At 41.5% G+C, this 13703-nt stretch overlaps 1 protein-coding gene across 1 annotated transcript in view; it reads right to left on the reverse strand.

The window, feature by feature from the left end:
* Positions 1-13419, reverse strand: part of LOC128643662 (mediator of RNA polymerase II transcription subunit 17-like) — a gene marked incomplete at its 5' end in the record, with an annotated part of 45901 nt that extends 32482 nt beyond the window's left edge. The window contains one exon of the mRNA XM_053696488.1: positions 13282-13419. Within this exon, the coding sequence (XP_053552463.1) occupies positions 13282-13419 (138 nt within the window). The remainder of the gene's footprint in view (positions 1-13281) is intronic.
* Between the last annotated feature and the right edge of the window lie 284 nt (positions 13420-13703).

The raw sequence follows: 13703 nt of genomic DNA on the forward strand, positions 1-13703 counted from the left end.
TATATATATATCCATCCCACTGACACCAATTAATTATCCCACTGTACACCAATTTATATATATATACATTTTGTATGTTATAATTAACCCCCTGTCACACATATATATATATATATATATGTGTATATATATATATATATATATATATATATGTGTGTAAATATATATATATATATATATATATATACACAGTATATATATATATATATATATATATATATATATATAGAATTTCTTCCAAACCTACTCCAACCCACCCCCGATGCTTACCGGGCCCTGGACAGGTCCGGCTAAAATTTACTGGGCCTTGTGGTCACTTAGGTTGAGAACCACTGCACTAGAGTCGCCTTGGGATCCCTGGATTTGGACCCGTAACAAGGGACCTTGAAGTTCTGACGAGAGGCCATCAGATCCATGTCTAGAATGCCCCATAATTGAGTTATTTGGGCAAAGATTTCCGGATGGAGTTCCCACTCCCCCGGATGCACCTCCATCACCAGGGAACTCCCTGTTCCCCCCTGATGGTTGATATATGCAACAGTCGTCATGTTGTCTGATTGACACCTTATGAATTTGGCCTTTGCTAGTCGAGGCCAAGCCTTGAGAGCATTGAATATCGCTCTCAGTTCCAGAATGTTTATCGGGAGAAGAGAGTCTTCCAGAGACCATAGACCCTGAGCTTTCAGGGGTTCCCAGACCGTGCCCCAGCCCACCAGACTGGCGTCAGTCGTGACAATGACCCACTCTGGTCTGCGGAAGCTCATTCCCTATGACAGGTTGTCCAGGGTCAGCCACCAACGGAGTGAATCTCTGGTCCTTTGATCTACTTGGATCGTCGGAGACAAGTCTGTATAATCCCCATTCCACTGTCTGAGCATGCACAGTTGTAATGGTCTTAAATGAATTCGTGCAAAAGGAACTATGTCCATTGCCGCAACCATCAAACCTATTACTTCCATGCACTGCGCTATGGAAGGAAAAAGAACAGAATGAAGTACCTGACAAGAGCTTAGAAGTTTGATTTTCTGGCCTCTGTCAGAAAAATCTTCATTTCTAAGGAAACTATTATTGTTCCCAAGAAGGGAACTCTTGTTGACGGGGACAGAGAACTTTTTTCTATGTTCACTTTCCACCTGTGAGATCTGAGAAAGGCTAGGACAATGTCCGTATGAGTCCTTGCTTTTGACAGAGACGACACTTGAATCAGGATGTCGTCCAAGTAAGGTACTACTGCAATGCCCCTTGGTCTTAGCACCGCTAGAAGGGACCCTAGTACCTTTGTGAAAATCCTTGGAGCAGTGGCTAATCCGAATGGAAGTGCCACAAACTGGTAATGCTTGTCCAGAAAGGCGAACCTTAGGAACCGAAGATGTTCCTTGTGGATAGGAATATGTAGGTACGCATCCTTTAAATCCACCGTGGTCATGAATTGACCTTCCTGGATGGTAGGAAGGATCGTTCGAATGGTTTCCATTTTGAACGATGAAACCCTTAGAAACTTGTTTAGAATCTTGAGATCTAAAATTGGTCTGAATGTTCCCTCTTTTTTGGGAACTATGAACAGGTTGGAGTAAAACCCCATCCCTTGTTCTCCTAATGGAACAGGATGAATCACTCCCATTCTTGACAGGTCTTCTACACAATGTAAGAATGCCTGTCTTTTTATTTGGTTCGAAGATAATTGAGACCTGTGGAACCTTCCCCTTGGGGGTAGTTCCCTGAATTCCAGGAGATAACCTTGAGAAACTATTTCTAGCGCCCAAGGATCCTGAATATCTCTTGCCCAAGCCTGAGCAAAGAGAGAAAGTCTGCCCCCCACCAGATCCGGTCCCGGATCGGGGGCCAACACTTCATGCTGTTTTGGTAGCAGTGGCAGGTTTCTTGGCCTGCTTACCCTTGTTCCAGCCTTGCATCGGTCTCCAGGCTGGCTTGGTTTGAGAAGTATTACCCTCTTACTTAGAGGGTGTAGAATTTGAGGCTGGTCCGTTTCTGCGAAAGGGACGAAAAACATAATTTATGCTTACCTGATAAATTCCTTTCTTCTGTTGTGTGATCAGTCCACGGGTCATCATTACTTCTGGGATATAACTCCTCCCCAACAGGAAATGCAAGAGGATTCACCCAGCAGAGCTGCATATAGCTCCTCCCCTCTACGTCAGTCCCAGTCATTCGACCAAGAATCAACGAGAAAGGAGTAACCAAGGGTGAAGTGGTGACTGGAGTATAATTTAAAATATATTTACCTGCCTTAAAACAGGGCGGGCCGTGGACTGATCACACAACAGAAGAAAGGAATTTATCAGGTAAGCATAAATTATGTTTTCTTCTGTTATGTGTGATCAGTCCACGGGTCATCATTACTTCTGGGATACCAATACCAAAGCAAAAGTACACGGATGACGGGAGGGATAGGCAGGCTCATTATACAGAAGGAACCACTGCCTGAAGAACCTTTCTCCCAAAAATAGCCTCCGAAGAAGCAAAAGTGTCAAATTTGTAAAATTTGGAAAAAGTATGAAGCGAAGACCAAGTTGCAGCCTTGCAAATCTGTTCAACAGAGGCCTCATTCTTAAAGGCCCAAGTGGAAGCCACAGCTCTAGTGGAGTGAGCTGTAATTCTTTCAGGAGGCTGCTGTCCAGCAGTCTCATAGGCTAAACGTATTATGCTACGAAGCCAAAAAGAGAGAGAGGTAGCAGAAGCTTTTTGACCTCTCCTCTGTCCAGAGTAAACGACAAACAAGGAAGAAGTTTGGCGAAAATCCTTAGTTGCCTGCAAGTAGAACTTGAGGGCACGAACTACATCCAGATTGTGTAAAAGACGTTCCTTCTTTGAAGAAGGATTTGGACACAAGGATGGGACAACAATCTCTTGATTGATGTTCCTGTTAGTGACTACCTTAGGTAAGAACCCAGGTTTAGTACGCAGAACTACCTTGTCTGAGTGAAAAATCAGATAAGGGGAATCACAATGTAAGGCTGATAACTCAGAGACTCTTCGAGCCGAGGAAATAGCCATTAAAAACAGAACTTTCCAAGATAACATTTTTATATCAATGGAATGAAGGGGTTCAAACGGAACACCCTGTAAAACGTTAAGAACTAAGTTTAAACTCCATGGTGGAGCAACAGCTTTAAACACAGGCTTGATCCTAGCTAAAGCCTGACAAAAGGACTGGACGTCTGGATTTTCTGACAGACGTCTGTGTAACAAGATGGACAGAGCTGAAATCTGTCCCTTTAATGAACTAGCTGATAAACCCTTTTCTAAACCTTCTTGTAGAAAAGACAATATCCTAGCGATCCTAACCTTACTCCAGGAGTAACCTTTGGATTCGCACCAGTATAGGTATTTCCGCCATATTTTATGGTAAATCCTTCTGGTAACAGGCTTCCTAGCCTGAATCAGGGTATCAATAACCGACTCAGAAAAACCACGTTTTGATAAAATCAAGCGTTCAATTTCCAAGCAGTCAGCTTCAGAGAAGTTAGATTTTGATGTTTGAATGGACCCTGTATCAGAAGGTCCTGTCTTAGAGGTAGAGACCAAGGCGGACAGGATGACATGTCCACTAGATCTGCATACCAAGTCCTGCGTGGCCAAGCAGGTGCTATTAGAATTACTGATGCTCTCTCCTGTTTGATTTTGGCAATCAATCGAGGAAGCAGCGGGAAGGGTGGAAACACATAAGCCATCCTGAAGTTCCAAGGTGCTGTCAAAGCATCTATCAGAACTGCTCCCGGATCCCTGGATCTGGACCCGTAGCGAGGAAGTTTGGCGTTCTGGCGAGACGCCATGAGATCTATCTCTGGTTTGCCCCAACGTCGAAGTATTTGGGCAAAGACCTCCGGATGAAGTTCCCACTCCCCCGGATGAAGAGTCTGGCGACTCAAGAAATCCGCCTCCCAGTTCTCCACTCCCGGGATGTGGATTGCTGACAGGTGGCAAGAGTGAGACTCTGCCCAGCGAATTATCTTTGATACTTCCATCATTGCTAGGGAGCTTCTTGTCCCTCCCTGATGGTTGATGTAAGCTACAGTCGTGATGTTGTCCGACTGAAACCTGATGAACCCCCGAGTTATTAACTGGGGCCAAGCCAGAAGGGCATTGAGAACTGCTCTCAATTCCAGAATGTTTATTGGAAGGAGACTCTCCTCCTGATTCCATAGTCCCTGAGCCTTCAGAGAATTCCAGACAGCGCCCCAACCTAGTAGGCTGGCGTCTGTTGTTACAATTGTCCAGTCTGGCCTGCTGAATGGCATTCCCCTGGACAGGTGTGGCCGATGAAGCCACCATAGAAGAGAATTTCTGGTCTCTTGATTCAGATTCAGAGTAGGGGACAAATCTGAGTAATCCCCATTCCACTGACTTAGCATGCATAATTGCAGCGGTCTGAGGTGTTGGCGTGCAAAAGGTACTATGTCCATTGCCGCTACCATTAAGCCGATCACCTCCATGCATTGAGCTACTGACGGGTGTTGAATGGAATGAAGGACGCGGCATGCATTTTGAAGTTTTGTTAACCTGTCTTCTGTCAGGTAAATCTTCATTTCTACAGAATCTATAAGAGTCCCCAAGAATGGAACTCTTGTGAGAGGAAAGAGAGAACTCTTCTTTTCGTTCACTTTCCATCCATGCGACCTTAGAAATGCCAGAACTAACTCTGTATGAGACTTGGCAGTTTGAAAGCTTGAAGCTTGTATTAGAATGTCGTCTAGGTACGGAGCTACCGAAATCCCTCGCGGTCTTAGTACCGCTAGAAGGGCACCCAGAACCTTTGTGAAGATTCTTGGAGCCGTAGCCAATCCGAATGGAAGAGCTACAAACTGGTAGTGCCTGTCTAAGAAGGCAAACCTTAGATACCGGTGATGATCTTTGTGGATCGGTATGTGAAGGTAAGCATCCTTTAAATCCACTGTGGTCATGTACTGACCCTCTTGGATCATGGGTAAGATTGTCCGAATAGTTTCCATTTTGAACGATGGAACTCTTAGGAATTTGTTTAGAGTCTTTAAATCTAAGATTGGCCTGAAAGTTCCCTCTTTTTTGGGAACCACAAACAGGTTTGAGTAGAACCCTTGTCCTTGTTCCGACCACGGAACCGGATGGATCACTCCCATTGTTAACAGATCTTGTACGCAGCGTAGAAACGCTTCTTTCTTTATCTGGTTTGTTGACAACTTTGACAGATGAAATCTCCCTCTTGGGGGAGATAATTTGAAGTCTAGAAGGTATCCCTGAGATATGATCTCTAGTGCCCAGGGATCCTGAACATCTCTTGCCCAGGCCTGGGCGAAGAGAGAGAGTCTGCCCCCTACTAGATCCGGTCCCGGATCGGGGGCTCTCGGTTCATGCTGTCTTTGGGGCAGCAGCAGGTTTCCTGGCCTGCTTGCTTTTGTTCCAGGACTGGTTAGGCTTCCAGCCTTGCCTGTAACGAGCAACAGCTCCTTCCTGTTTTGGTGCAGTGGAGGTTGATGCTGCTCCTGTTTTGAAATTCCGAAAGGGACGAAAATTAGACTGTCTAGCCTTAGCTTTGGCCTTGTCTTGAGGTAGGGCGTGGCCCTTACCTCCCGTAATGTCAGCGATAATTTCTTTCAAACCGGGCCCGAATAAGGACTGCCCCTTGAAAGGTATATTAAGTAATTTGGACTTAGAAGTAACATCAGCTGACCAGGATTTTAGCCACAGTGCCCTGCGTGCCTGTATGGCGAATCCTGAGTTCTTAGCCGTAAGTTTGGTTAAATGTACTACGGCCTCCGAAATGAAAGAATTAGCTAGTTTAAGGACTCTAAGCCTGTCCGTAATGTCGTCTAGCGTAGAGGAACTAAGGTTCTCCTCAAGCGACTCAATCCAAAATGCTGCCGCAGCCGTAATCGGCGCGATACATGCAAGGGGTTGTAATATAAAACCTTGTTGAACAAACATTTTCTTAAGGTAACCCTCTAATTTTTTATCCATTGGATCTGAGAAAGCACAGCTATCCTCCACCGGGATAGTGGTACGCTTAGCTAAAGTAGAAACTGCTCCCTCCACCTTGGGGACCGTTTGCCATAAGTCCCGAGTGGTGGCGTCTATTGGAAACATCTTTCTAAATATTGGAGGGGGTGAGAACGGCACACCGGGTCTATCCCACTCCTTAGTAACAATTTCAGTTAGTCTCTTAGGTATAGGAAAAACGTCAGTACTCGCCGGTACCGCAAAGTATTTATCCAACCTACACAGTTTCTCTGGTATTGCAACAGTGTTACAATCGTTGAGAGCTGCTAAGACCTCCCCTAGTAGTACACGGAGGTTCTCCAATTTAAATTTAAAATTTGAAATATCTGAGTCCAATCTGTTTGGATCAGAACCGTCACCCACAGAATGAAGCTCTCCGTCCTCATGCTCTGCGAGCTGTGACGCAGTATCAGACATGGCCCTAGCATTGTCAGCGCACTCTGTTCTCACCCCAGAGTGATCACGCTTGCCTCTTAGTTCAGGTAATTTAGACAAAACTTCAGTCATAACAGTAGCCATATCTTGTAATGTTATCTGTAATGGCCGCCCAGATGTACTAGGCGCCAAAATGTCACGCACCTCCCGGGCGGGAGATGCAGGTACTGTCGCGTGAGGCGAGTTAGTCGGCATAACTCTCCCCTCGCTGTTTGGTGAAATTTGTTCACATTGTACAGATTGACTTTTATTTAAAGTAGCATCAATACAGTTAGTACATAAATTTCTATTGGGCTCCACCTTGGCATTGGAACAAATGACACAGATATCTTCCTCTGAGTCAGACATGTTTAACACACTAGCAAAAAAACTTACAACTTGGTTATAATCTTTTTTAGCAAAAAAACGCACTGTGCCTCAAAGAGGTACTAACGATTAAATGACAGTTGAAATAATGAACTGAAAAAACAGTTATTGCATCAAACTTTAAAACAACACAACTTTTAGCAAAGGTTTGTTCCCATTAGTAAAAAACAACACTAATTAAATTTGTACATAAGAAAACAAAACAACGTTTTTTATACACAGTCACTATAAGAATTCTCACAGCTCTGCTGAGAGAATTTACCTCCCTTCAAAGAAGTTTGAAGACCCCTGAGATCTGTCAGAGATGAACCGGATCATGCAGGAAATATAAAAGTAGCTGACTGGAATTTTTTGATGCGTAGCAAAGAGCGCCAAAAACGGCCCCTCCCTCTCCCACACAGCAGTGAAGAGAAACGAAACTGTCACAATTAAAGCAAAAAACTGCCAAGTGGAAAATAATGCCCAAATATTTATTCACACAGTACCTCAGCAATGTAAACGATTCTACATTCCAGCAAAAACGTTTAACATGAGAATAGTTATTAAAAGGATTAGTGACCTTTAACACAGTAGTTCCGGTGAAATACCATCCCCAGAATACTGAAGTGTATACATACATGTCATTTTAACGGTATGGCAGGCTTTTCTCATCAATTCCATTCAGAAAATAAAAACTGCCACATACCTCAATGCAGATTCATCTGCCCGCTGTCCCCTGATCTGAAGCCTTTACCTCCCTCAGATGGTCGAGAACAGCAATATGATCTTAACGACTCCGGTTAAAATCATAGTAAAAAATCTCTGTCAGATTCTTCCTCAAACTCTGCCAGAGAAGTAATAACACGCTCCGGTGCTATTTTAAAATAACAAACTTTTGATTGAAGTCATAAAAACTAAGTATAATCACCATAGTCCTCTCACACATCCTATCTAGTCGTTGGGTGCAAGAGAATGACTGGGACTGACGTAGAGGGGAGGAGCTATATGCAGCTCTGCTGGGTGAATCCTCTTGCATTTCCTGTTGGGGAGGAGTTATATCCCAGAAGTAATGATGACCCGTGGACTGATCACACATAACAGAAGAAATTTGGCTTATTTTTAGCCTTAAAAGACCTATCCTGAGGAAGGGCGTGGCCCTTTCCCCCAGTGATGTCTGAAATAATCTCTTTCAAGTCAGGGCCAAACAGTGTTTTACCCTTGAAAGGGATGTTAAGCAATTTGGTCTTGGAGGACACATCCGCTGACCAAGACTTTAGCCAAAGCGCTCTGCGCGCCACGATAGCAAACCCTGAATTATTCGCCGCTAATCTAGCTAATTGCAAAGCGGCATCTAAAATAAAAGAGTTAGCCAATTTAAGTGCTTGAACTCTGTCCATAACCTCCTCATACGAAGATTCTTTATTGAGCGACTTTTCTAGTTCTTCGAACCAGAAACACGCAGCTGTAGTGACAGGAACAATGCATGAAATTGGTTGTAGAAGGTAACCTTGCTGAACAAACATCTTTTTAAGCAAACCCTCTAACTTTTTATCCATAGGATCTTGAAAACACAACTATCTTCTATAGGAATAGTAGTGCGTTTGTTTAGAGTAGAAACCGCCCCCTCGACCTTGGGGACTGTCTGCCATAAGTCCTTTCTGGGGTCGACTATAGGAAATAATTTCTTAAATATAGGGGGAGGAACAAAAGGTATGCCGGGCCTTTCCCACTCCTTATTTACTATGTCCGCCACCCGCTTGGGTATAGGAAAAGCATCAGGGGACACCGGAACCTCTAGGAACTTGTCCATCTTACATAATTTCTTTGGAATGACCAAATTGTCACAATCATCCAGAGTAGATAATACCTCCTTAAGTAGTGCGTGGAGATGTTCTAATTTAAATTTAAATGTTACAACATCAGGTTCAGCTTGTTGAGAAATTTTCCCTGAATCTGAAATTTCTCCCTCAGACAAAACCTCCCTCCTGGCCCCTTCAGATTGGTGTGAGGGTATGTCAGAACAGTTATCATCAGCGTCCTCTTGCTCTTCAGTGTTTAAAACAGAGCAATCGCGCTTTCTCTGATAAGTAGGCATTTTGGATAAAATGTTTGCAATAGAATTATCCATTACAGCCGTTAATTGTTGCATGGTAATAAGTATTGGCGCACTAGATGTACTAGGGGCCTCTTGTGTGGGCAAAACTGGTGTAGACACAGAAGGGGATGATGCAGTACCATGCTTACTCCCCTCATTTGAGGAATCATCATGGGCAATATCATTATCTATGGCATTATTGTCCCTACTTTGTTTGGACACTATGACACAATTATCACATATATTTAAATGGGGAGAAACCTTGGCTTTCATACATATAGAACATCGTTATCTGATGGTTCAGACATGTTAAACAGGCTTAAACTTGTCAACAAAGCACAAAAAACGTTTTACAATAAAACCGTTACTGTCACTTTAAATTTTAAACTGAACACACTTTATTACTGAATATGTGAAAAAGTATGAAGGAATTGTTCAAAATTCACCAAAATTTCACCACAGTATCTTAAAGCCTTAAAAGTATTGCACACCAAATTTACATTTAACCCCTATACAGTCCCAGGTATCTGCTTTGCCGAGACCCAACCAAGCCCAGAGGGGAATACGATACCAAATGATGCCTTCTATAAGCTTTTTCAGTGGTTCTTAGCTCCTCACACATGCATCTGCATGCCTTGCTTTCCAAAAACAACTGCGCATTAGTGGCGCGAAAATGAGGCTCTGCCTATGACTAGAAAAGGCCCCCAGTGAAAAAGGTGTCCAATACAGTGCCTGCCGTTTTTTTAAAACAATCCCCAAGATTATAATAACTATTAATAGTTATAATCTGCCAAATATGCTTAGTAAAGTAATCGTTTTAGCCCAGAAAAATGTCTACCAGTTTTTTAAGCCCTAATGAAGCCCTTTATTCTTATACTAAACTAAGAAAATGGCTTACCGGTTCCCATAGGGAAAATGACAGCTTCCAGCATTACCAAGTCTTGTTAGAAATGTGTCATACCTCAAGCAGCAAAAGTCTGCTCACTGTTTCCCCCAACTGAAGTTAATTCATCTCAACAGTCCTGTGTGGAAACATCCATCGATTTTAGTAACGGTTGCTAAAATCATTTTCCTCTTACAAACAGAAATCTTCATCTCTTTTCTGTTTCAGAGTAAATAGTACATACCAGCACTATTTTAAAATAACAAACTCTTGATTGAAGAATAAAACTACATTTAAACACCAAAAAAACTCTTAGCCATCTCCGTGGAGATGTTGCCTGTGCAACGGCAAAGAGAATGACTGGGGTAGGCGGAGCCTGGGAGGGACTATATGGCCAGCTTTGCTGGGCTCTTTGCCATTTCCTGTTGGGGAGGAGAATATCCCACAAGTAAGGATGACGCCGTGGACCGGACACACCTATGTTGGAGAAAGTTAGTTTAAAACATGTCAAGCAGGTGTTGTGGTTCCCTTTAAAAATGCTAGACAAATCATGATCCGATACTTCTTGCGTTAAAGTATCCAACCAAAAAGTTGAAGCAGCTGCAACATCAGCCAAAGAAATTGCAGGCATAAGAAGATGACCTGAATATAAATAAGCTTTCCTTAGATAAGATTCAGGTTTCCTATCTAAAGGATCTTTAAAAGAAGTACTATCTTCCGTAGGAATAGTAGTTCGTTTAGCAAGAGTAGAAATAGCCCCATCAACTTTGGGGATCTTTTCCCAAAACTCTAATCTATCTTCTGGCAAAGGATACAATTTTTTAAACCTTGAAGAAGGAATAAAAGAAGTACCAGGCTTATTCCATTCCTTAGAAATCATATCAGAAATAGCATCAGGAACTGGAAAAACCTCTGGAATAACCACAGGAGGTTTATAAACAGAATTTAAACGTTTACTAGTTTTAATATCAAGAGGACTAGTTTCCTCCATATCCAACGTAATCAACACTTCTTTTAACAAAGAACGAATATACTCCAATTTAAATAAATAAGAGGATTTATCAGCGTCAATATCTGAGGCAGGATCTTCTGAATCAGATCCTCATCAGAGAAGGATAATTCAGTATGTTAATGGTCATTTGAAATTTCATCAACCTTATGAGAAGACGTTTATTAGAAGGCGGAATGGCAGACAAAGCCTACTGAATAGAATCAGAAAAAAATTCTTTTAAATGTACAGGGTCTTGTGCATTAGATGTTGAGGGAACAGCAACAGGTAATGAACTATTACTGATGGATACATTATCTGCATGGAAAAGTTTATTATGACAACTATTACAAACCACAGCTGGAGGAATAATCTCCACAAGTTTACAACAAATGCACTTAGCTTTGGTAGAACTGTTATCAGGCAGCAAGGATCCAGCAGTGAATTCTGAGACAGGAACAGATTGAGACATCTTGCAAATGTAAGAGAAAAAAACATATAAAGCAAAATTATCAATTTCCTTATATGGCAGTTTCAGGAATGGGAAAAAAAGTAAACAGAATAGCCCTCTGACATAGAAAAAGGCAAGAGGCAAATAGGAATGGGGTCTAAAATAATGAAAATATTTGGCCCAAGTATGACGCACAACAAACGGAAAAATATTTTTTTGGCGCCAAAAACGTCCAGAAACGACACACCCGCGTCATAGATGACGCAACCTTGTGAAAGGACCCAGCGTCAATCAAGACGCTGGAAATGACGAATTTGCATCAACGAACGTAACTTCACGCCAAAAAAATCTTGCGCCAAGAATGACGCAATAAACGTTAGCATTTTGCGCCCTCGTGAGCCTAATTCTGCCCGCGATTTAGAAAAATGACAGTCAACTGAAAAAAGACTACACCCCAGGTAAGAATTTTTTTTCTAAAAAAATGCATTTCCCAGATATGAAACTGACAGTCTGCAAAAGGAAATATACTGAAACCTGAATCATGGCAAATATAAGTACAATTCATATATTTAAAACTTTATATAAATACATAAACAAAGCTGAGAGTGTCTTAAGTAATGAAAGCATACTTACCTGAAGACACCCATCCACATATAGAAGATAGCCAAACCAGTACTGAAACAGTTATCAGTAGAGGTAATGGAATATGAGAGTATATCGTCGATCTGAAAAGGGAGGTAGGAGATGAATCTCTACGACCGATAACAGAGAACCTATGAAATAGATCCCCGTGAGGAAAACCATTGCATTCAATAGGTGATACTCCCTTCACATCCCTCTGACATTCACTGTACTCTGAGAGGAATCAGGCTTCAAAATGCTGAGAAGCGCATATCAACGTAGAAATCTTAGCACAAACTTACTTCACCACCTCCATAGGAGGCAGTGTTTGTAAAACTGAATTGTGGGTGTGGTGAGGGGTGTATTTATAGGCATTTTGAGGTTTGGGAAACTTTGCCCCCCCTGGTAGGATTGTATATCCCATACATCACTAGCAAGTTTAATTTTGACTAGCCTATCGCTTTAATGGTGCAGTTAGCACAGATCGAAGTTCCTTTAAAACCCTTGGATGATTATTATAAGGACCCACTGACTTTTTAAATTTATTTTTGATAATGCCAACAAAATCTCATCCACTTTAAAAAAGGATTAGTGCTAAGCTCCTTTCCATTTTTTTTAGCATCCCTTAATGTAGACATTCTATCTTTACAATCATTCGTGAAGACAGCAATTTGCTTATCTCCATCTAATATTCTACCATCAAATGTTTTCAGTTTTACTATTCCAACCTTAGTTTTTCTCTTCTTTCCCTGATATATCTAAAGAAGGTTTTGCCCCCTTATTTTACGACTGTGCTATCGGTTACCAACATACATCACAGATTTCTCTGGAAAAACAAAATATTGGTATTTTGATGGTACATGTCGGAGCATGATAATCAGCAGAGACAAAAGAACCATGGATACACTAAATACATTTCTGAAATTCCACAAAACAAATATAAAATGATACCTACAGTTAGCAAGTTGAAGTTGCATTGTAATATAAATTGTAATAATCATATGTCACTCGGAATCAATCGCTTACTAAGCTTAAAACCTGAACTTTTTGTAGGAAAATGGCAAAGATCAGTCACCTGGTTAAACACTAAAGATCTAGCATCTAGGCCCATACTATGAATTAATGTTTACATACTGAAGGACTTTTCATGCATAACACAATCAGTAATTTGTTGTATGTCAAATACCTCCTGCTGATGTGTATGCACTTACTTGCATATCTGCTCATAACCTTGTGACGTTATTAATACTTTAATCCAAAAAATAGCATATAAACGTGGAATCCTTAAAAATAGTACATCTTTATTCCATCAGTTAAAAATAACAGACCACCTTGTAGCAAACATAGGCTCAAAAAACGGTCTTACGTGTTTCGGCTTGAGCCTTAATCATAGACCATGACTTTTCATGCATAACACAATCAATAATTTGTTGTATGTCAAATACCTCCTGCTCATGTGTATCACTTACTTGCATATCTGCTCATAACCTTGTGACGTTATTAATACTTTAACACTCGATTCATAAACATCATTGATGCTTGACCAATGGGCTTGGATCAGAGGATCTTCGATTCGACTGGCAAGGCTGTCAATGGTGCGAGCCGTTCTGTGAAGGAAACACAGAAGCAATTACCGGATTATTATCAGATAAAGTTATTTATATTTAACTACATACAAAATAATATTTAAATGTGACGCATTGCTGTTAAAAATTCAACAATGTTATTTCTAGATCAGTTTATAATCAGAATCCTGTATGCTGCATTCTTCTTAGCCCTCTCCTGTAATAGCCTGATCTTTAAGGACACTGATTATCATGGAACAAACAGAAGCATATCTTCAAAATAGCAGAGATCCAATTTTGCAAACTCATGAGGGAAAAAAAAAGTA

This window comes from Bombina bombina, unplaced genomic scaffold (assembly GCF_027579735.1).
Source record: "Bombina bombina isolate aBomBom1 unplaced genomic scaffold, aBomBom1.pri scaffold_832, whole genome shotgun sequence".
NCBI classification, from domain to species: domain Eukaryota; kingdom Metazoa; phylum Chordata; class Amphibia; order Anura; family Bombinatoridae; genus Bombina; species Bombina bombina.